General features: G+C 35.4%; 1 protein-coding gene across 1 annotated transcript; it reads right to left on the bottom strand.

The window, feature by feature from the left end:
• Positions 1 to 210: 210 nt before the first annotated feature.
• LOC127431667 (epidermal growth factor receptor kinase substrate 8-like protein 1) lies at positions 211 to 18918 on the bottom strand. Its single transcript, XM_051682194.1, has 16 exons — positions 18897 to 18918; positions 17894 to 17999; positions 17072 to 17178; positions 16916 to 16974; positions 14785 to 14914; positions 14322 to 14410; positions 11455 to 11529; positions 11067 to 11215; positions 8446 to 8584; positions 7779 to 7837; positions 7333 to 7432; positions 5895 to 6020; positions 5675 to 5798; positions 5302 to 5464; positions 3255 to 3387; positions 211 to 2759 (listed from the first exon to the last, which is right to left on the bottom strand). The coding sequence occupies exons 1-16, from the start codon at positions 18916 to 18918 to the stop codon at positions 2673 to 2675; spliced, it is 1668 nt and encodes a 555-aa protein (XP_051538154.1). The 3' UTR covers positions 211 to 2672.
• Between the last annotated feature and the right edge of the window lie 6725 nt (positions 18919 to 25643).

Below are 25643 nucleotides of genomic sequence, written 5' to 3'. Positions count from 1 at the left end.
AAAAGCATAGTTAGCCAACTGTGGTCGCAAGTTCCATCATTTCCAACATAGTTCAACGATTTGGTGTTTCCTGAAACCGTAGTTCCAACAAACATTTGCAAACAGCATCGCAGAGTTGTGTGGTTGGAACTACAGTTCTCCTGTGATTAACCTGTGGTTAGAAGCATAGTTTCTTATTAGTTTGCTGTGTGGACATCATTTGACTTCGAGGAGGCTTCTATATCTTTTATTCCATATATATGTTTCATTCTGTCAAGACTGTGACCACGTTTACATGCATTTAACCCTCCTATAGTATTTGGTCATAAATGAAATAAATGGTTTCCTTTATCTGAGTAGTACAAGACTTGGTGACTTTTCCTCCATTTTTCATCTAAACATAAAACTAAAAAATTGGGCTTGATTCGATAAGTCTAAGTGGTCGTAAAAAAACAGAAACACCTTTGGTATTTGCGGTCACAATTGACCGACCATTGAAAATGAATGAGAAAAACAAGAAAACAGAGCAATTCTTTTTTTGATCTGTCAAATACAATCAATAAAACTTAAACACACACAAAAATGAACTGGTGAGACCATAACACAGAGCTTTTTTTTTTTTTACATTTTTTTTTTTTACATTTTTTTTCAAAAGAAAAACAATAAATCAGTCACAAAGCTAAACACACACAGTCAGAAATGAAGGGGAGAGATAATAACACACTCACAATGCAGAACACACACACACACACAGTACAAGGGCATCGATAAATCTTTTGGTCTTTGTTGGCATTACAAGTCATCTGTTGTTTTCCAGCTGATGATAGCAATCTGACACACTCTCTCTCACACACACTCACTCACACACACAAAATATTTACAAAAATGTTTACTATAGAAAGTTTGAAATTGCAGAATGTTTACTCTGATTCTTCTGTTTTATACTCTAATTTAATTTTCAGAATTTTGCAGTTCATTTCTGTTTCTAGATGTTCATTTTCTTGACAGTATTATGCATTTACTTTGAGTTAATACATTTTTATGTTTGAAATAAATTATTGGTAGAAAAATGCTTAATCTGTGTCTTCTGTTTGTAACACCATGGTCAGGTCTGATTGCAATTATAATGACATTAACTGCAAAAACTGACACTTCAAATCAATTTTAAAAATGCTAAACTTTGACAAATAATAGTTTGATAATGTCTTAATATATATCCAAATGCATATCTTGTGATAAAGTATAAAATTAGGTTACAACAAGCCATCAGACTACACAGTCAGTGACTACAGTCATATACTGGCTGTTACTGGCATGACATGGTTTTCAAGTCATGTTATTTATATTTTGCTCACCAGATGGCATCAGTCTGCCTCCAATTTATGTCACATTCTCATATTTTCTTCATGTTTTAACTTATAGAAGTGTAGATTCTGAATTTTCTTATTTTTCCCAAACATTTGTGTATTTGTATATACAAATTAATGTTAAAATTTAGACATTTACATGTAAATAAGATCAAAATAGCATAAATTCCCCAAAGAAATGCATAATTTTATTGTTCTTACTGCATAAAAAAAGGGGTTACATTATCTGACCCTTCCGGTCAAAAATGACCGTGAATACCAATGGGAGGTGCCATCGTAAATGAGCTATTCTGATTTAATATTTGCTGAAGTTATTGCTGAGTAACATCATTAAAGACAGCTCAACCAACGTGGTTCGAACAACGGATGTGCAACATAGTTATTTCAGTTTCGGGAAACAGTCGTGTCTAGCTAGTTAATTTCTACAATGATGCATCGTAATATGGTGGTTACACAGTGAGTTATGTCATTGTATGGGAAACGCACCCCTGAATGAGTTCACACAGTGAAAAATTAATCAGACTGATTCAAACCGGTAACTAGTGAGTTGGTAAGTCATTTGAGCGATTCATTAAAAGAATCAGCTCAAAAGGATCATTTGTTTGCGAATCGGACTATGCTAATAGTGCTTTATTTTTGTATTTGACTGCAGACAGCAAACAAAACGCAACAGAAAGACGTGCAGTTTTGGCGTTATTATGCAGTACACTCTCTTTTATCTCAAAATAAAATATAATATATTTCAATCTCAGATAAAATATAATTTATTTTGCTGTGCCGCTGGAGATTCAGTTGCAAAACAGCGATGCAGGAAACACTGTAAATATTTCACTGCCGTTGAAACAGCTAATAAAAGTGAAATTACCTGATTAATCTCTCTCACACACCCATGCAGCTGTCTAAATCAAAACACACACACACATTCCACACTTCAATTAACAAAATGCAGCTGGTGAGAAACAAACTACTTATAAAATCTTGATTGTGGTGTCAAATCAGGTGTGTTTATGGCGCCCCCTTCAGGCAGAAAAATGACTTTCTAGTTTCAGCTCGCATCACATTTGTGCATTATATTTATTGGTTGAGAATATATTAATCCATATTACAATAAAAATGTAAAAGTTTGTATATAATTGTGCTGCTTTTCATGCTATAAAGCTAAATTTCAAATGAAAATAATCTACTAAGCAGGTTACATTAACACTTACAAGATCTTGTGCAAGCACACTCGTGGGTGAGACGGAGAGAGAATAAAGAGATGACAGCAGATGTATATATACATTAGTCTGCATGTCAGTGTGCATGTTTAATCATGAACAGATACATTTATAGAGTTTCACTCTCCAGCTTCAGATCCACCTTCATCTTCTGTCTTTCCATCACAGCCTCCAACTCTGTCGCTCTACGAGCATCCTGAGAGAGAGAGTTAGAGTTAGAGTTAGTGTCTGTCGGTCTGTGTTTTTTATGAGCAAGTGTGTGTGCAGAATATTCTATGCAACAATAATGGTAGTATGCAACAATGTCCAATTATTGGAAACATTTTGACAAAAACTACATTTTGAATCCACTTTTATGTAAAAATTGGTTAACTTGTGGCAGTCTGATCAAATATTGAGTCGGAAAAAGAGATGCATGTACACTGCATACTGTAGAAAACCTATATACTGTGCACAGTACACATGCACATTAGCACGGGTAGGATGGTAGTATGCTATTCATAACAGATCCTATATTTAGTATACAAGTATTGTGGTGTATAGTGTGTATTGCTATGTTCAGAATAGCATACCACCATACTACTTTTACTATTTCTGCATTATATAAATACTGCAAAAATAGTAAGAGTAGTAATGAAGTATGCGATTCTGCAGTTAGCCTGCTTCTGTGTGCTGTGTTTAGTGTGCACACCTCCAGTTGGGCTCTCTGTACTGTGAGCTGACTGTAGACTCTAGCGCCCTCTTCAGGAATAACAGCACGCAGCTCTTCTTTATTCAGAGAGAAGAGTTGAGCTCCATCCAGCACTCGCAAACACTGAACTGTCCTACAAACACATCACCAATAACAGCCATTCATAAACAAGTACTTCAGTATTTTCAGAGGCATTTTTGACCTTTATGAGGGCATATTTTTTTCTAAACATTTCAAACACACTGTCTAATCCATTTATGTCAAATACATACATTTAATCAATTCATTAAAACAATTTCTCAAGATTGAAAATGTATTACTCTTAACCTAACAATAAAATCAACATCAGCTCATGTTTTTGCCATAATATTTATAATTAGGACCATAAAATAATATTAAGAACTATATTAGATGATACAAATAAAAAGAAGAAGAATGAGTTACGAGGGCATTTTGTGGCCCCATATTTTGAATTTGGCTAATTTTTTTTCATGACCACCATTCTATCTATCAAGATAGATAGAACGACACACAGACAGACAGACAGACAGACATATAGATAGATAGATAGATAGATAGATAGATAGATAGATAGATAGAATGAGACAGACAGACAGACAGACAGATGGATAGATACAATCAGACAGACAGACAGATAGATAGATAGATAGAATGAGACAGACAGACAGAAAGACAGACATATAGATAGATAGATAGATAGACAGATTGAGACAGACAGACAGACAGACAGATAGATAGATAGATAGATAGATAGATAGATAGATAGATAGATAGATAGAACGACACACAGACAGACAGACAGACAGACAGATAGATAGATAGATAGAATGAGACAGACAGACAGACAGAAAGACAGATAGATAGATAGAACGACACACAGACAGACAGACAGACAGAAAGACAGATAGATAGATAGATAGATAGATAGAACGACACACAGACAGAAAGACAGATAGATAGATAGCTAGATAGATAGAATGAGACAGACATACAGACAGATAGATAGATAGATAGAATGAGACAGACAGACAGACAGACAGATAGATAGATAGATAGATAGATAGATAGATAGATAGATAGATAGAAGAGACAGACAGACAGACAGATGGATAGATAGAATCAGACAGAGAGACAGACAGACAGACAGACAGATAGATAGATAGATAGATAGATAGATAGATAGACAGACAGACAGACAGATAGATAGATAGATAGATAGATAGATAGATAGATAGATAGATAGATAGATAGATAGATAGAATGAGACAGACAGACAGACAGACAGATGGATAGATAGAATCAGACAGAGAGACAGACAGACAGACAGATAGATAGATAGATAGAATGAGACAGACAGACAGACAGATAGATAGATAGATAGATAGATAGATAGATAGATAGATAGATAGAATGAGACAGACAGACAGACAGACAGACAGATGGATAGATAGAATCAGACAGAGAGACAGACAGACAGATAGATAGATAGATAGATAGATAGATAGATAGATAGATAGATAGATAGATAGATAGAATGAGACAGACAGACAGACAGACAGATGGATAGATAGAATCAGACAGAGAGACAGACAGACAGACAGACAGACAGATGGATAGATAGAATCAGACAGAGAGACAGACAGACAGACAGACAGATAGATAGATAGATAGATAGATAGATAGATAGATAGATAGAATGAGACAGACAGACAGACAGACGGATAGACAGATAGATAGATAGATAGATAGATAGATAGATAGAATGAGACAGACAGATAGATAGATAGATAGATAGATAGATAGATAGAATGAGACAGACAGACAGACAGATAGATAGAATGAGACAGACAGACAGACAGACAGACAGACAGATAGATAGATAGATAGATAGATAGATAGATAGATAGATAGATAGATAGATAGATAGATAGAATGAGACAGACAGACAGACTGTAATTTGACAATAATTTATTACTAGTTCACTGATTGCTGTTGTAAAGTGTTTCCTGTGTGTTTTAAGACTCACGGATCACTGAAGCCTTTCTTTCGCAGCCAGTTTTCCACTTCTGCAGGAGGCGAATTGTAATCCAGTGGAGCTGATGTATCCATGGAGCGAGGAATCGTCAGACGGGGTGACAAATTCTTCCCACTGGTTATTCGTTGCAGTAATTCATCATTTACCTGCATCACTGATGTAGAATCAGTGAGTCAATATGTGCACAAGACTAAACCTGCCTGTGAGCTAATCCAGATACAGGTACAGGAAATAACAGGACAATAAGACATTATACTGTCTGATGATGACAAAAGAAACTGATTCCCAGAAGTGCTTAAAACTGTGGCACAATCAGCCAATTTAAAACTTCTTTCTCTTTCTGTGTTATATTTGTGTGTTGTACCTTTCTCCGTGTCCTCGTGATGTTGTGGTCCGAGGGCCATGCTGCGTGGTCGAGGATAGCTAGGGTCAGAGCTCAAGGCGGAGAGGCTGGGCAGGGTGTTGGAGATTGGTGGAGCAGCGGGCGGCTGACAGACAGAGAGAAATGGGACATTTCAGGAGGAGAAGATGAAAATTTTTTGAACTGATGTGTCTGATGTGAGTTTGTCGATATAAGTGTGTACCTTTGGAGTTTTATGTGTTTCAGGGCTGTCCATGTGTGTGTTGGGCTCCAAAATGTTGAACGGCACAAATCCCACCTCATCAAATTTATTACGACACTTCCACCAGCGCTTAGATGACTCAATCACCTGCAACATAGAAATATCAAGGTTATTAGAAGTATTTTGTTATATGTTATTAATATATTTTACAAAGTGTGAGAGAGAGAGGGGAGTATATACACAAGACTCCATTTGTATTTGTGTTGTTGTGTTTACTTAGCTATGGTTTGGGGGAAAATTGTCCCTAGAAGAGAGCTAAAACTGACAAAACCTCCCTTTTATAAAAATAAATAAATAATAGGCTTTATTTTAATTTATTAAAATATATACTGTATATATTTTATATATATATATACAGTATATAATTTTTTTTTTATAATTTATAATATATAAAGTAGGTTTTTAAAATAAATAAATAAAAAATATTACATAATGTGTATATTTACTATAAATATTATTTACACTATATATATACATACATATATATATATATATATATATATATATATATATATATATATATATATATATATATATATATATATATAAACAGTATATACGTTTTTTTCAATTTATAATATATAAAATACATTTTTTAAATAAATAAAAATATTACATACTGTATATATTTACTATAAATATTATTTACACTATATGTATATATATATATATATAAACAGTATATACGTTTTTTTAACAATTTATAATATATAAAATAGATTTTTTAAATAAATAAAAAATATTACATACTGTATATATTTACTATAAATATTATTTACACTATATATATATATATATATATATATATATATATATATATATATAAACAGTATATACATTTTTTTCAATTTATAATATATAAAATACATTTTTTAAATAAATAAAAATATTACATACTGTATATATTTACTATAAATATTATTTACACTATATGTATATATATATATAAACAGTATATCTTTTTTTAACAATTTATAATATATAAAATAGATTTTTTAAATAAATAAAAAATATTACATACTGTATATATTTACTATAAATATTATTTACACTATATATATATATATAAACAGTATATCTTTTTTTTTTACAATTTATAATATATAAAATAGATTTTTTAAATAAATAAAAATATTACATACTGTATATATTTACTATAAATATTATTTACACTCATATCAAGTATATTTACTATATTATATTATATTATTTAGAAAAAAAATGTATGGGAAGGGTAAGTCTACAGTATAGTAATTATATTTAGCTGACTATACAAGCAATAGAAGTGCATGGTGTGTCTCAATTTAAATAGCAAAGTAAGTATGAGCGTGTGTGCGTGCATGCATGTGTGTGTGTTTGTGTGTGAGAGAGAGAGAGTGAGAGAGAGAATATAGACAACCTCTAGTTTTTCTCCTTGCAGTACTGAAAGCTCGCTGTTGTTTCGTGCAACAAAGTCATAACTGCAGCGATATAACCTTTCTTTCACAACAGCACCATCTCTGAGACAAAGAGAGAGAGAAAGACAGAGGTTACCTCAAATCCATTATTTTATAATTGTAATTTATTCATTACAACACAATTTTAATGCAGACACACAATAACCACCTCAAGAACTGAGACTAAAAATGGACAGAAACTCATTGAGAAAAGCTCCGTCAGAGACAACAGACACAGAAAGAGAAAGAGATGTTTGAATGATTGTTTGCATTTCATTCACCAGTGCAATACAGAGCAACACAGCAACATGAAGAATAAAAATGCACTATTATGGCAACCACATACATATCAAACTCTGCTAAATAAAAGAACTTTGAAGTTTTTCATTCAGGTGTGTATCAAACTTACTGTTGTTCTGCGGTCTGAGCAGGAGGAGAGTGATGATCGGAGAGCTGAGAGGGCGTAAGCTGGGTGTGTGAGAGAGAACCTATTAGTCACAACATCACACTAGGATATATGGACAAAGTAATTGCACTGATGTTGTTTTTGTATGTGTGTCACTGGCATAGTTCACACTGCAGTTCATTAGGGCGAGTCAAGCTGAATACTGAATAGCTGTTGAAATGAAAGTCAATGCTACGACAATTGAATGACTCATTTTTTTCAGTTTAGTTTGAATAAATGGTCTGAGTGGACTGGGAAAGGAAGTTGAAGTGTGTAGTTGTTGTTCAAATAGTTTCTATTCCAGCTAAATGTGGAAAGACAACTTTATCTAAGCCTTTCATAGGCTATTTTCCACAAAATGTGTAATAGAACATAACATTTTATTGCTCATATAGTTACTTTTAATCTTATGAAATGCATTACCGGTAGTTATTAGTTACAACATCATTATCGGAAGAATGGATCGTTTAGGATCAATCCATCCAACATTAGAGACTTTATATGTCTCTTTTGACAGATTAAGGACAGGGTTTAGCATTTCCTTATTGGATGATATGTCTATGTCCGTTGTCTATCTTGTATTATCATGCTGTCTCATAGTTATCAGTATTATAATGTTCATGGTGGTTACCTCTACTTTAGAGAGCTCTGTGTCTTGTCTGTGTTGTGATTCCACCGGGTCGACCCAACCAGCGACCTCTGACCCCGGAATCTTCCATCCATCCAGAAACACAGGTGTGTACGGCGCCACAGGGCTCCGTAGATCAGATCTCCAGGAAAACAGAGCCGTAAGTATGTGTACATATTTAAGGAATAGTTTGTAGTCATCATCTTTTCAACCTCATGTTGATCAAAATATGGATGATGCTATTTTTCGTTCTGTATTCTTCATGAACAGTTTTGAATGTGCAGAAGGGCAAGCGAGATTTCGATAACAACTTAATGGTGAAATTTGTCATTTGGGTGTCACTAGTGCCACCAAACATAATTGAATAATGACAGATTTTTTTTTAAACAGATTTCCTATTTTTTAGAGGAAATCAACCTATGAATGGTTTACTAATAACAGAAGGTGTTTTATTAATAGTACAAACATCACCTTTAAATTTCAGTCTGTTCCTTGAAAAGTGAGGCTTCTTTTAGGGCTTCTTAATACTTGGAATAATGTATACATTGTGTTTTATGGTACTTTTATCGTGCTTTTTTAGAGCTTGACTACCATAGTCACCATCCACTTCCATTATATGGTAAAGAGTTTTAGACATTTTGCTAGATTACTGGTTGTTTTGATTATTTTGTGTTCAACAGAAGAAATAAAAGCATGTGTGACTTGTATCATTTTGGGTCACTTTGAACCAGAAACACATTTTGAATTTTATGCACTAAAGTAAAAATGAAAAGTTGCAACTTTCTAACGATATAATTGTTATGTTTCTACTCCTACCATCGCAGAGATCTAGGGCTCTACTTTCGTGAGTGCACAAACCGCAGCGCAAGGTGCTGTGACCATGCGCAACATCTTAAGCAATTTTCAGAAGAGCGCTAATTCTTAGTGCAATTTTCGTGCTAGCACAAAGCGCAAATGGGCGTGGGTGGGAGTGTTTGCGCTACTGTGGGTGTATTGTATGTAAATGAAGTGGCGCAAAGTGCAATTTGCTATTTTACTGAGAAATATGTCATTGCGCTAAGACGTTTCAATACCACCTCTTATCTCAGCGCAAAGTCTAAACTCAGTTCCTGCATTTGGAGATTTCACCAGCAGGTGGTAATAAAGTTCATGTCCAAATTCTGAAAGTACAAAACATCAAATAATGTCCTTGACAATCGCTGTTGAAGCCGTTTGTTGAAACCAAAGAAATATGAGATTTATGTTACATTTTCTAGACGTTATAGTTTATTTTTTCAATTATTATTATTATTTTTATTGTTATGTTTAAGTCACTGCAAAAGGGGCTGGTGGAAGAAGGAGAGAGTAAAATGTTTGGATTTGGTATGATTTTTTTGACCACTTCGTTATTTTGATTATATTTTCGTTTTGTTTGAAGTGTAACTTGAATTTTGAAATATATTGGTTTAATTTTTTCTTGTTTGAATAAGTAAATGTCATTTTTAAAAATCAATGTCGACCGGTAGAAGTGCGTGCCGATACAATCACTGTTAATACTAGCCATGATTTGTATGTCAGTAGATGAAACTGATTAATAATCCATATCCTGAAGCACATTTTCCATGCGTATAAAAGAAATGTGTCCCATTTAACAAGAACACACAAAATAATGTAAATCCATATTTTTATTCTTCTTATTCATTGCATACAGTCCATTTACACTACCAACTTATTATAAATGTACTATCTTTGTTTATATCGCTGGTGCTTGACAGGAAATGGACCGTATAATTGGACGGAGATGAACCGATTAGCTCTTTGCATGTGCGATTTCGCCAAACCCACTTGCGCCTAGACTTGGCGCACGCTTGCACGAAAATACCAACACTTCATGGCCATTGACTTTGCGCTTATGAGATAAGGCATTGCGCTGCACTGGTGTCACACGGTACCTGTTACTTTTCTCAGGGTTTGCCAGGATGGGCCAATCACAGTCGTTTATTATTACTGGATGAGGATTTTTATAAATGCTTTTATAGATGATGCTGAGGCGGATTTCCATTCACCGGTATGAATTCTTGCTATTATAATTTTTTATTAAAAATAACTATCCAGTGTAAAATATCTCCAAAGGGATATAAAGCATTCTGAGATTTAAATGCGGATGCATGGAGGATTCGGATTTCAGAGCGCCTAGCGCCCCCTGCAGGAATAAAACTTTGTGTCTCACAAGACACAGTCAGTGGCTGACAACATTTGTAATGTCGGTATATAGGTCTGCTACCCACACAAAACTTTAGAAATTTAGAAAACATGAAATATATAACATGAGTCATATGTGGAGTCAGTGAAGATGTTAAAGGCATCCATAGAAATGATCAGTTGTTTTTTCAGGGTGAGGAAAGCAGAAATGCATTTCACATGAGCAGGTAAGACTTGCAATTTTCTGAAAGGGTTTATGTTTTTCTGAATTAATTCTGTTAATGTTTGATATGATACACCGTGTATAAATCCATTCCATTGATTTCTGGGTCAAAGTGACTTAAAATGATGGAGCAGGTCACATGGATTTTGAATAACATGAGCAAACAAGAGTGGGTGGATGATGAATTTACTTTTTTATATTGTAATCTAAACAGACATACCTCTGATGTGTCCAGTTGGGCCCCAGTGAGACCCATAACTCATTTTCCTGTGCTGTCAGGTTATTCTGTAGCAGAGTCACGGCTCCTTGTGTCATAGCCGGACTGGACACGGATGCAGCTAAACCAGGACCTCTTGTCGCCTTCACGATCTACAAACACACACACATGCAGGTGAAGTCTATGTAAATGCATATACAGTGCACTTTCCTGGTCAATAGACAAATTTTCCAAACAACAGCGTGCAAACATTTATAAACCCCTTTTGATCAAACACTCTAAACAATACAATACAACAAAGGCCTTTAAAGCCAGCTGTTTGCACAGGAGAAACATGTGCAAACATATCAATTCACACGAATACATGTCAATCTGACTCACTAATACTCACCATCTCAAGCGGTTTGAAGACGTGATGAACGAGCTCTTCTGAGGTCGGATTGGAGATTGTAGATTTTAACCGTGCCTAAAAAACAAACAGTGTGCTTATGGAAACCTGACAGAAAAAAATGTGTCACTGCACTGCTTAAAACTTTAGGACAATACAATGTCAAATCAATAAGTGGCACATTTGGAGCCACTCAGAATTATTTTAAACAGAATTTTAAGCTGTTGAAACTGATATTAAATTAATTCATGATAATAATGTTCATTATTAATAACGGCTTGCTTGACACTAGGTACAGCACAAGATGAGAACACATTCTTGCGTTCAAGCACAGCTGGATGGAGCTCAATTTCAAATGCAGGGATCTTGAGTTGTTTTTCTAAGTTTCAAACTATGTTTAACTTGACACGGTGTCCTAAAAACATAGATGTGACCAAAGTGAGACGCTTCAAAAGCGTCCGTCTGATGCTTTTGTACATTGACGCGTCCTTAAAAAAGCCCTTATAATAAATCTATTACAGACAAATTGACGAATTCAATTGCAAAACTGGACTGTAAAAATAATAATAATAATAATAATAATATGGAAATAAATTATATATTGCCTTCTAAAGCCACTATTATCAATGCTTTACTCGTCTGCCACAATAATGAAATGCATTTTAATTATTTCAATTATTATATTTAGGCTACAATATATTATATATAATTTTTTTAATATAAGCATTTATTTTGTTTATTTTTTTTATTATTATTATTATTTATTTTTTTATCCCATTTTCTTATCTTATCACGTGGCTCGCTGTGCATGACACCGTGGAGACTCACAGCATGTGGAGGCTCATGCTACTCTCCGCGATCCACGCACAACTTACCACATGCCCCATTGAGAGTGAGAACCACTAATTGTGACCACAAAGAGGTTATCCCATGTGACTCTACCCTCCCTAGCAACCGGGCCAATTTGGTTGCTTAGGAGACCTGGCTGGAGTCACTCAGCACACCCTGGATTCGAACTCGTGACTCCAGGGGTGGTGGTCAGCGTCAATACTCGCTGAGCTACCCAGGCCCCAAATATAAGTATTTATAATTATTCAATCATTATATATTAAATTATTATTATTAAAGGGCCTTTCTCTGCCAAAAATTATATCTGTGATTAATTGTGATTATTTGATTGATTAATCGCCATATCATTTCATATCATATCATATACATTTTAATCGATTGACAGCCCTAATATATATATATATATATATATATACAATTAGAATATATACAAATTTATATAGTGAGGTCAATCAAATAAAAGTTTTTAAGACTGGATTTAAAACTATTTAAAGATAGCTCTTTAAAGGGATAGTTCATCCAAAAATAAAATTCTCATTGAGTATCTCAGTGGTAAAAGACGCTGGCTACCACCTCTGGAGTTCGCTAGTTCGCTAGTTCAAATCCCAGGGTGTACTGAGTGACTCCAGCCAGGTTTCCTAAGCAACCAAATTGGCCCGGTTGCTAGGGAGGGTAGAGTCACATGGAGTAACCTCTTCGTGGTCGCTATAATATGGTTCATTCTCGGTGGGGCGTGTGGTGAGTTGAGCGTGGATGCCGCGGTGGATGGCGTGAAGCCTCCACACGCACTATGTCTCCGTGGCAACACGCTCAACGAGCCGTGTGATAAGATGCCACCACGAGGACTTAGAGCGCACTGGGAATTGGGCATTCCAAATTGGGGAGAAAAAGGGGAAAAAATCCCCCCCCCAAGAAATGCAAATTCTCTCATTATTCACTGGGATGCCATCCCAGATGTGTATGCCTGTCTTTCTTCAGCACAAATGAAGATTTTTAGAAGAAGATAGAGCTCTGTCAGGTCCTTATAATGGAAGTAAACAGGTGCCAGCATTTTGACAGTCCAAAAGTCACATTTAGTCAGCATAAAAGTAATCCACACGACTCCAGTCGATTAACGAATGTCTTCTGAAACGAATCGATAGGTTTATGTAAGAAACAAGTCGATAATTAAAACGTTGAGAATTTGGAAGCGGCGCTTATTTACAACAGAAGAACGAACGTCACGCGAGAGTTCGGCCATTTCAAACAGTGTCAGAGCTCTGGAAGGAAGCGCCGATTTAAAGTTAAAAACATATTAATTTTCGACTTGTTTCTAACGTAAACCTATCGATACACTTCAGAAGACATTCATTGATCGACTGGCATCGTGTGGATTACTTTTATGCTGCCTAAATTTGACTTTTGGACCATAAAAGTGCTGACACCTGTGTGCTTCCATTATAAGGACCTGACAGAGCTCTTCTAAAAATCTTCATTTGTGTTCTGGGATAGCATCAGGGTAAGTAAATAATGAGAGAATTTGCATTTTTGGGTGAACGATCCCTTTAATCTCTCTGGGCAATTACTATTAAATAATATTAAATATAACAATTAAAGGTAACATTTTATTTTACAGTTTCCATGTTACACATATTACATGTTACTATTGATAATTACTACAGTAATAACAATAACAATATGTAAGTACAAGCAGCTCTACAAAATAATTACACAGCAAATGAAATTGATTACCTATGTAAATACAAAATAAAGTGTGACCCAATTAAATATTATATATACTATAAAATATTATAAATTATAATATTAATACATTATATACAGTAAATAAAAAATATTGAACATTATTATAAAATACTAAATTAATTTAAAATAAATATTGAAAATACATTTTTAAATATTGTAATTAAATAATAAATAATTCATCTTTAAAATGATGTTTTAATAATTTAATTGCTACATTGAAATGAGATGTTTTGAACTTTGAACTGTTTCGGATTTAAGAAATCAAATATGTGACTCACCAGCAGACTCAAGCTGTATTTAAACTTCTGGAAAGTGTCGATAAACTCTTTCTCAGAAGGTGGTTTGGCTTTCGCTGTGAGAAGATCCTCTACACAAACAAAAACACACAACAAACACAGCTGATCATTTGTGTCATATTAAAACGATAAATACAAGAGCAGATATCTAAAGAAATTAAAGATGTGCAGGTCTGTTAAGTCTGTGTGTTTCTGAATCAGGTGTTTTTACAATGATCCAGGTATGTTTTTGTTTTTTATTGAGAGTATATCAGGATTCAGCCTACAGCTGACACTCTCGTAACACAACACTTCATAGCAGCGGATGTTCTGAGCGTACTAGGAACTGATAACAGGTCTGTTTGAGCTGATAAGCTGATAAAAAAGCTATTTTAAATATGTCCAGCCTTAAAGTGATGTCATATTTTCAGTTCATGTTTGACTTTTCCTCCATGTAGACTCGTACCGTCTGCACTTTTCTTCTGACTTTTCTTCTTTTTTTGGCTCCTTTGGAAGAGAATAATCTGAGCCTCTGCTGACTGCTGCAATTTTCCAATGAACGCTTCAATGTCATCAAAACAATGATTAAGCACATCCTGGAGAGAGAGAGAGAGAGAGAGAGAGAGAGAGAGAGAGAGAGCGAGAGAGAGCGAGAGAGAGAGAGCGAGAGAGAGCGAGAGAGAGAGAGAGAGAGAGAGAGAGAGAGAGAGAGAGAGAGAGAGAGCGAGAGAGAGAGAGCGAGAGAGAGCGAGAGAGAGAGAGAGAGAGCGAGAGAGAGAGAGAGAGAGAGAGAGAGCGAGAGAGAGCGAGAGAGAGAGAGAGAGAGCGAGAGAGAGAGAGAGAGAGAGAGAGAGAGAGAGAGAGAGAGAGAGAGAGAGAGTGAGAGAGAGAGAGAGAGAGAGAGAGAGGGCAGTTAACAATACTAAAAAGAGAGGAAGAAATCATTGATTATGTAGTTTTGAGCTGTGAAAAGTGATATTAATGTGGTGTCTAATGGAATGAGTTATTGATTGTTGACGTCAGAATGGAAATTGTTCTGTAGTCTTTAGAGCTGGATAAAATTATCGATTTTCAGATTAATTGTGATCTTTTGAACGATAGCGATAGCGATAGCGATACTTTTAAACCCTAGAACAATTTCATTATCAGAATAAATATCTTTTTCCGGTAAACTATTGTTAAAATCACGATGAAAAACAATAATCGTGCATTTCCAGAACTCCCTGCGTGAACCATCACATTATATTATATTTTATAGGAATAGTGTCTTCTTATTTGTTGTATCAGTAAATGATATGCATTGTTGCATACTCTAATATATCATTGGACCGCCTTTAGCTTTGATTACGGTGTGCATTCATTGTGGCATTGTTTTGACAACCTTATGCAACGTCACAACATTTATTTCCGTCCAGAGTTGCATTAATTGGCCGAGATCTTGTATTGATGACGGGAGAGTTGGACCACTCCGTAAAGTCTTCTCCAGCACATCCCAAAGACTTTCAATGGGGTTAAGGTCAGGACTCTGTAGTGAAAATGATTCCTCATGCTCCCTGAGCCACTCTTTCACAATTTGAGCCCGATGAATGTTGGCGTTGACGTCCTGGAATATGCCCGTGCCATCAGGGAAGAAAAACTCCATTGATGGGATAACCTGGTCATCCAGTACATTCAGGTAGTCAGCTGACTTCACTTTATTGCCGCATAATGTTGCTGAGACTCGACCTGACCAATTGAAGCAACCCCAGATTATAACACTGCCTCCAGAGGCTTGTACAGTGGGCACTATGTATGACGGGTGCATCGCTTCATGCGCTTCCCTTCTTACCCTGACATGGCCATCACTTTGGAATAGGGTAAATCTGGACTCATCAGACCACATGACCTTTTCCCATTGCTCCACAGTCCAATCTTTATGCTCCCTAGCAAATTGAAGTCGTTGTTTCCCGATTAGCCTCACTAACAAGTGGCCACACAGCTGTTTAGTCCCAATCCTGTAAGTTCTCGTCTCATTGTGCATATGGAAATGCTCTTACTTTCACTATTAAACATAGCCGTGAGTTCTACTGTCGATTTTTTACGATGTGACTTCAAGCGTTTGAGTGATCTCCGATCACGATCATTCAAGATTTTTTTCCGACCACATTTCTTCTGCAAAGCTGACGGTTCACCACTATCCTTCCAGGTTTTAATAATGCGTTGGACAGTTCTTCACCCAATTCCAGTGATTTCAGCAATCTCCTTAGTTATTTTCTTTGCTTGATGCAGGCCAATATTTTGCCCCTTCTGAAGCACAGTAACATCTTTTCTACGATCAAGGGATACGTCTTCCGACATGGTTGTTTAAGAAATGAGAAGCAACACACTGCATCAGTTAGGGTTAAAAGAATTGTTGCCATCTGAAACATATTAATCACCGCAATAATGATCCAATCATAGGCTCTTAAGTGTCTGCTTATTTAAATGGCCAGGCAGTGTATTTTATGTAGTTTAGTTCATGTTTATTGCATTACTTTAGTATAATGCAATAAAGTTTACAAGTTTACAAGTTTATGGTATGCTACCACATTTAGATAAGTGTGTTTGTGTGTACTCACCACTTCCATCTGAGCTCTGAGGAATGACTTATCAGCCTGCCCGTTTACTATCCCGTTAGCTAGAAACGAAGAAGAGGGATTTTAATAATCTGTTTACAATAATTCTGAAATTACTGATGATTTTACACGCCTGAACACTCACAATCGCACACTCACCTTTAATGCCCGGGTAGGGTGGTGGGGGGTTCGATGAGGGTGGGTTTGGGGCTTGGGAGTACGGGGGGCTTGGAATGCCAGAAACATCCATGCTGGACGCAAAGATCCTAAAACATACAAACACAACATTAATTTTTCTATAATGGTGGGGACGTTCCATGGACTTCTGTTGTTTTTATGCTGAGCTAATGATATTTTCTATCCTCTTACCTTAAACCTAACACTCACATAAACCTTTCTGCATTAAAGGATATACTATATATATATATATATATATATATATATATATATATATATATATATATATATATATATATATATATAAGAAAAAAGTATATACATATTTTTTTGTAATCAACATTATGCAACAAATGTTAATTTGTATTTTAAGTTCTACAGGAATGACAACATACTGTAAACACAAATGCTTATTTAGCAATCTAACTGAGAACATACCATAGAAATGTACTGTTTTTTTTATATAAAGCTAATTATAATGACTACATACACTCAGCCAAATCCTAACAGAAACCTATTAGCATTTTATTCAACATTTATTACATGTCTGAATTATTTTTCCAAATGAGAACATCCCCAAATGTCCCTAAAGGAAGGTTTTGCCAGTTTTACCTCACTTTTGAAGACAAATTTGTCCCCAGACTATAGCTAAATAAATACTCATGCACACCCATTCATAAAAACAATATTGATCCCTGAACATTTTGATTGAGTTGCCCTGCCTATATTGAACACCCCCCCCCAACACACACACACACACACACACACACACACACATTCTACATAACAGATAACACACTGTACCTTATTTTAGTCCTTGCTGTCTTGTAAGTGTATATACTTCTGAACGAACACTTGAGGTCGAATGAATCTTTCTCTCTCCCTCCCACACTTGTACATTCAGTCACGCCTTAGTAAGTTATGTAGAAACTGGTTAAACCGGTTTGGTTAACAGGTTCGTCTCTGTCTTTCTCGTTCTATCTGTGTTGTAACCTGAGGAAATCACAAGTGTGCCAGTGTTGTATCGAATTGTGTTCCCCTTTGGAATCTGTTTCCCCCTAGCATAGGGTATGGGGTTATGGTTATGGTTAGGGTAGGTAGGGTAGTGTAGGTTAGGGTTATGGTTAGGGTAGGTAGGGTAGTGTAGGTTAGGTTTAGGGTTAGGGTAGGTAGGGTAGGGTAGGGAAAGGTTAGGCTTAGGTTTGTGCTCCGCCTGGAATAAACAAACAGGTACAGAGTGATGTCATCCAATCGGCAGGACCGTGACAAAATCTCAAAACAGTATTCCATGTTATAAAAGAATATTGATAATCAATGTATCAGGCCCTTTTCCACATTTATGTTCAGGTGTTTTGAGTTTATTGTAATAGTCAGCTTTATGTCTTAAATGAAAGAAAATATTGGGGGAATATAGTTATTTATAATAAAATATATAAATGTATCCATAAATATTTAATAAAAATTTCAGCCGTTCTACTTCAAAGAGACTGAGCCGTCTTTCCAAAACCCCACACTCCAAAGATACCAAATGAGCTTTATTGAGAGCGATAAGCAGAAATGGTTGTCAAAAACAACAGCAGCAAAACAGCGCCCTCAACTGACAACTGTTATGAACAACATGGCATAAAAATGGCATTAAGCCTCAATAATTTGCTGCAACTACAATAATATGAGAGCGTGCAGAATGATTGACAGGCAGAAAGCGTCAGAGACCGTGGCCTGTGAACACATTTTTGTTTGCTGTTTACAAAGTCTAGAGCTGTCACGTTTTTTAAATACCTGTCCAAGAAAAAGTCGCTTACTGCACCTTTAAGGTCATCAATAAGCATTTTCCATATACCTAATACCTGTAAAAATGTAGCAATGATATTGATGTATCATGTTCAGTCTGTGATTCTCAGTGTAGTATTGTCCTTATGAGTTATGTTTTGTTTTTTTCTGGAACTTTGTTCATTTATTTAAGAATACTTTGTGTTATTTTCAGTGTTGGGTAAGTTACCCAAAAAAAGCAATCCACTAAAAATGACTAATTACTTCTTTAAAATTGTAATCAGATTACACTACTCAATACGTCATGGGAAAATGAATCACATTACAAATGATTTTACTTTTAAATTACTTCCTTAGACACTTTTCACAGAAAAGTTTTTGTTTTGCCGCTCATGGAATACAAAATAATGTTTATATTTTCTCCTCGTTCATTGTCGCACTCGTCACATGCTCATCATCACACATTTATCCCTTACAATGACTCGTTAGTCAGTCTTCAGCTGTAACATAAACACAAACAGACGTACATATGCACATACTGTAATTCATGTTTTAAAAGTATTCTACATAAATAAAATTATTTTAGCAATGTGTCTAACCCAAGCGATGTACTTGAAAGTAATTAACTCACTTGAAAGTTACTTGTAATCTGATTACAACCAATAATGGTTATTTTCAACTTTGCTTTGAACATGTATTGTTTGGTTTCTATAATTATGGCATTGCCCAATGTAATGAATATTATCTGGTTAATTTGGAACATATTTTATGCGAATTCCAAACAATGGGGTTCAAACATCACTTGAAAATGCTTATATTTTGCATTTTGTTGTAGTTTTCCCCCCATCACAAATGACAGTATATTATCAGCATAATAATTTGAGTTAAAAGTTGAACTGAAAGATTAATACAAATTTCGTAGTATTTGGTATGTCCATGACCAAAATGAATAAAACCTGATGATCATACAATCGAGCATGATTCAAGCATCTTGTGTATTTCAATGCACAGTCTGTACAAACGAGTTAACATGATCAATGTCACAAATATGCTAACAGGTATACGGTGACCTAATAGTTCAGAACTTTAAATAATTCTTATACATCATAACATTACTTTGTTACACATTTTTGAAAATTATAAAACTATGTTTATTTTCAGGTTTAAATCAGATTTTAAATCCCATATTTTGAATGTAGACATTTGAAGCCCAGTGTTAATCTATGTTTGGGAAGATAAAGAAAAATAAGTTATAGATAATATACTGTATATGTGGCTCAGTGGTTAAGGCTCTGGGTTACTGATCAGAAGGTCAGGGGTTCAAGCCCCAGCACCAACAAGATGCCACTGTTGGGCCCTTGAGCAAGGCCCTTGATCCTATCTGCTCCAGGGGTGTTGTATCATGACTGACCCTGCAGTCTGACCCCAGCTTAGCTGGGATATGTGAAAAAAAGATTTTCACTGTATATGTGCAAATGTGTGATAAATAAATAAAATTAAAAAAAAATTAATATAACATTATAATGTAATGTAGCATAGCATGATATAATAACTAATCCCCTGGCTGTACCCTGTTCTGTTTCATATGGTTGTTCCCTCATCAGTAGAAAAATCAACATGTTGGTTATAAATAACAGATAAATACATGAGATTGAAATGTCAATAGTGCAACACAATAGCAAATCAAGTTACATTTATTTTAAAGCGAAATAGCAACTTTTTAAGCAAATAATAATAAATTCACAAAAAGGGATTTGTTAGGCTTTAAAATATAAATTATAAGATGGATAGACAGACAAATAGATAGACAGATAGACAGACAGACAGATGATAGACAGATAGATAGATAGATAGATAGATAGAATGACAGAGAGACAGATAGATAGACAGACAGACAGATGATAGATAGATAGACAGACAGACAGACAGATGATAGATAGACAGACAGATAGACAGACAGATGATAGACAGATAGATAGATAGATAGATAGATAGATAGATAGAATGACAGAGACAGATAGATAGACAGACAGACAGATGATAGATAGATAGACAGATAGACAGACAGATAGACAAACATACAGATGATAGACAGATAGATAGACAGATAGATAGAATGACAGAGAGACAGACAGACAGATGATAGATAGATAGACAGACAGACAGACAGACAGATAGATAGACAGACAGACAGACAGATAGATAGATAGACAGATGATAGATAGATAGATAGATAGACAGACAGACAGATAGATAGATAGATAGAATGAGACAGATAGACAGACAGACAGATGATAGATAGATAGACAGACAGATAGACAGATAGATAGATAGACAGATAGACAGATGATAGATAGATAGACAGACAGACAGACAGACAGACAGACAGATAGATAGATAGATAGATAGATAGATAGATAGATAGATAGATAGATAGAATGAGACAGATAGATAGACAGATAGACAGACAGATAGATAGACAGATAGACAGACAGATAGATAGACAGATAGACAGACAGATAGATAGACAGATAGACAGACAGACAGATGATAGATAGATAAACAGATAGACAGACAGATAGACAGACAGACAGATGATAGATAGATAGATAGACAGACAGACAGACAGATAGATAGATAGATGACAGACAGACAGACAGACTGATAGATAGACAGGCAGACAGAAGATAGATAGATAGACAGACAGACAGACAGACAGATAGATAGATAGATAGATAGATAGATAGATAGATAGAATGACAGACAGACAGACTGATAGATAGAAAGGCAGACAGAAGATAGATAGATAGATAGACAGACAGACAGACAGACAGACAGACAGATAGATAGATAGATAGATAGATAGATAGATAGATAGATAGAATGAGACAGACAGACAGACAGATAGATAGATAGATAGAATGAGACAGACAGACAGACAGATAGATAGATAGATAGATAGATAGATAGAATGACAGACAGACAGACTGATAGATAGAAAGGCAGACAGAAGATAGATAGATAGATAGACAGACAGACAGACAGACAGACAGACAGATAGATAGATAGATAGATAGATAGATAGATAGATAGATAGATAGATAGATAGAATGAGACAGACAGACAGACAGATAGATAGATAGATAGAATGAGACAGACAGACAGACAGACAGACAGACAGATAGATAGATAGATAGATAGATAGATAGATAGATAGATAGATAGAATGAGACAGACAGACAGACAGACAGACAGACAGATAGACTTCTTTAAGTGATTCGCTCGTTTGTTTTAGGTAGAATGTATTTGTGTTGTTGTATTAACATGTCTTGCCAGCAGATAACGTTATTAAGTACTGTACATGTTTACCATCTGTTGACCACTTTTTACTCTAGACAAATAATTATAAGTGCTTTTTAGTAGTTCAGAGAGGAGGAACAAGATCAGGAAATCTCCCAGCCGGGATGGGGCAACCTTCTGCGCCACAATTTAAATGTCCTTGAAATGTTGTGGTGGTACAGCCTGATGTTGTGTCTTCGATACCGTGGGGTTGAATGTGCTTGTGTTAAGACTGCAGTGTTGATACTAACAGTAAGTAGGTATTGAGATTTCACCCCCATCAAAACCAGCAGCTAAAACACACCTGCAGAAACATCATGTTCAAATATCTGTGTGTGACTGATGACGTTTTGATGCATAAATAACTGATTGACTCATTTTTACACCTTCTTTTTGTCTCTCTCACCTGCTCGACTTGTCTAACGTCCTGCAGGCTGGAATTCCTGCAAGAAATTTAGCAAAGGCACTAAAAACATCCACCTTCACTTTCAACCTGACAGAGAAAGAGAGACAGAGGTTTTCTAAGATGCATTGTACACAATTCTTTAACACACATACTAAATAACCACTTCTTTGAGTATTGAGACATATAAAAGTAAACAGACAGAAACCATGACTCATTAAATGGAATAGTTTACCCTATAATAAAAATTCCATCATTGTTTACTCACCCTCTTGTCATTCCAAACCCAAATAATATATAATATTCCAATTTTTTTTAATGACAGCTTTGTGTGATGAATAAACCAAAATTATAAAGGTTATATAATTATATGTATAATATAATATACATTGTATATAATATAATCATATATATATTATAAGTAATATTTAAAAATAACTTATAAATAATATTTATAAGTATTTATTTACTGAAAATATTCCCCTCTGTCATAGCTGTCAAATCACATGACATTTGATTGTTTACATTTGTTGGTTATTAATTGAATTATCAAATTGATTTTAAAATTTGTATTTTATAATAATAATAATAAACTTTATTTTTATATAGCTTTTTTATTGACCATAAGGAAAAAGCAAACACACACACACACACACACACACACACACACACACACATACATACATACATACATACATATATATATATATATATATATATATATATATAAAATTTAGCTCATGTGCATCCCATTTCTTTGGATCATCTTTGAGATGTTTCTACATTTTGATTGGAGTCCACCTGTGGCCAATTCAATTGATTGGACATGATTTGGAAAGGCACACACCTGTCTATTTAAGGTCTCACAGCTGAAAATGCATATCAGAGCAAAAACCAAGCCATGAGGTCAAAGGAACTGCCTGCAGAGCTCAGAGACAGGGTTGTGTTGAGTACAGAGGCCTTCGTAATGAGTGGTGGTGGTGTAGTGGACTAAAGCACTGAACTGGTAAGCAGAAGGTTGTTGGTTCAATCCCCACAGCCACCACCATTGTGTCCTTGAGCAAGGCACTTAACTCCAGGTTGCTCCAGGGGGATTGTCCCTGTAATAAGGGCACTGTAAGTTGCTTTGGATAAAAGCGTCTGCCAAATGCATAAAAAATGTAATTCTTAAATGGAAGAAATTTGGAACAACCAGGACTCTTCCTAGAGCTGGCTGCCTGGCCAAACTGAGCAACTGGAGGAGAAGGGCCTTGGTAAGAGAGGTGACCAAGAACCCAATGGTCACTCTGGTTGAGCTCCAGAGATCATGTGTGGAGATGGGAGAAACTTACAGAAGGACAACCAAAATCTGGGCTTTAGGCTGGAGCGTCCAGACTGAAAGCCTCTTCTCAGTGCAAGAAAGTAAAAAAGCACCTAAAGGACTCTTAGACCATGAGAAACAAGATTCTCTGGTCTGATGAAATGAAGATTGAACTGTTTGGCCTCAATTCCAAGCATCATGTCTGGTGGAAACCAGGCACCACATGTTGAAGCATGGTGGTGGTAGCATCATGCTGTGGGGGTGTTATTCAGCGGTGGGGAATGATCAGGGTTGAAGGAAAGCTGAATGCAGCAAAATACAGAGATATCCTTAATGAAAACCTAGTCCAGAGTGCTCAGGACCTCAGAGTGGGCCGAAGGTTCACCTTCCAACAGGACAATGACCCTAAGCACACAGCTAAGACAATGCAAGAGTGGCTTAGGGACTCTGTGAATGTCCTTGAGTGGCCCAGCCAGAGCCTGGACTTGAACCCAATCGAATATCTCTGGAGAGACCTGAATATGGCTGTCCACCGATGGTCCCCATCCAACCTGACAAAGCTCAAGAGGATCCTCAAATCCAGGTGTGCAAAGCTTGTTGCATCATACCCAAAAAGACTTGAAGCTGTAATCGCTGCCAAAGGTGCTTCAACTAAGTACTGAGTTAAGGGTCTGAATACTGATGTCAATGTGATATTTCAGTTGTTTCTTTTTAATACATTTGCAAAGTTATCAAAAATATGGTTTTCGCTTTGTCATTATGGAGTATGGAGTGTAGATTGATGTAAAAATTAAAATAAAAAATGTAAAGCATTTTAGCATAAGGCTGCAACATAACAAAATTTGAAAAAAATTAACGGGTCAAAATACTTTCTGAATGCACTATATATACTGTATATATATATATATATATATATATATATATATATATGAATAAAATATAGACATTATAAACATATTTATTTAGCCATAAAAAATAGTGTAACCATGGTTTTCATTTATGTATTAATACTACTTGAAAACTCTTTGTAGTAGTATTATTTTACTTATTTTATAAATGTTTAAAGGTGCACTCAGCAATTTTTTCCTCATTAAAAAAAGTTTAACTCCTAAAGACATGAATTGATATTTTGCAATATATGTAGTAAATCATGAGCACTCACATTAAAATGAAGACTCCAGTCATATCAGTAACCTTATAAAAGCTGTTTTATTCCACATGGAGATGGTCCGCACATGACCAGACGAATACTACTCGCTTAATCTCAGTTACCGTCCTGTTATTTGACTCTATTTCACTCACTGATTAAAGTAATCATGGCTGACTGTGAATACTACATTTCTACAATGGCATCTGAAACTGAAAACTATTGATTTTAAATGATGCTGCATCCAAGCCACTAGATATCAGTGTAAGTCCAAGATGACACAAAGCCAAAAGTTACTGAGTGCACCTTTAAATGCACATTAAAATCTATATCCCACAGCTGAGTTCACAGAGAGAGTTCCAGACTTGTTTGCATTTTAATCTCTCACCCTTGTTACTTATTCACAGTGTTGGGTCAAGTAGTCTAATAAGGGTCATGACATTTTTAGTTCAATGCTCAGGACACACTCAACACTGCCAAAACCACGTGCTTTCTGTGTGTAGAAAAAGTGAACTTCAAGGTTGTGGGCGGAGCTTATTTATGCCTGATCCGGTGGGCGGTACCAAAGGCTTGATTGACAACTGGGAGGCGAAAG

Source organism: Myxocyprinus asiaticus, chromosome 41 (assembly GCF_019703515.2).
Source record: "Myxocyprinus asiaticus isolate MX2 ecotype Aquarium Trade chromosome 41, UBuf_Myxa_2, whole genome shotgun sequence".
NCBI lineage: Eukaryota > Metazoa > Chordata > Actinopteri > Cypriniformes > Catostomidae > Myxocyprinus > Myxocyprinus asiaticus.
This window is presented reverse-complemented; position numbering and strand designations above follow the sequence as displayed.

What these genes read in the sequence shown, in the direction of transcription:
- LOC127431667 (XM_051682194.1), bottom strand. Translation starts at nt 18,918, where the DNA reads ATGCTTATTGATGACCTTAAAG. An exon ending in GCTTATTGATGACCTTAAAG is followed by an intron (nt 18,000 to 18,896) that starts GTGCAGTAAGCG and finishes TAACTTACTAAG; the next exon opens with GCGTGACTGAATGTACAAGT. An exon ending in ACAGCAAGGACTAAAATAAG is followed by an intron (nt 17,179 to 17,893) that starts GTACAGTGTGTT and finishes TGTATGTTTTAG; the next exon opens with GATCTTTGCGTCCAGCATGG.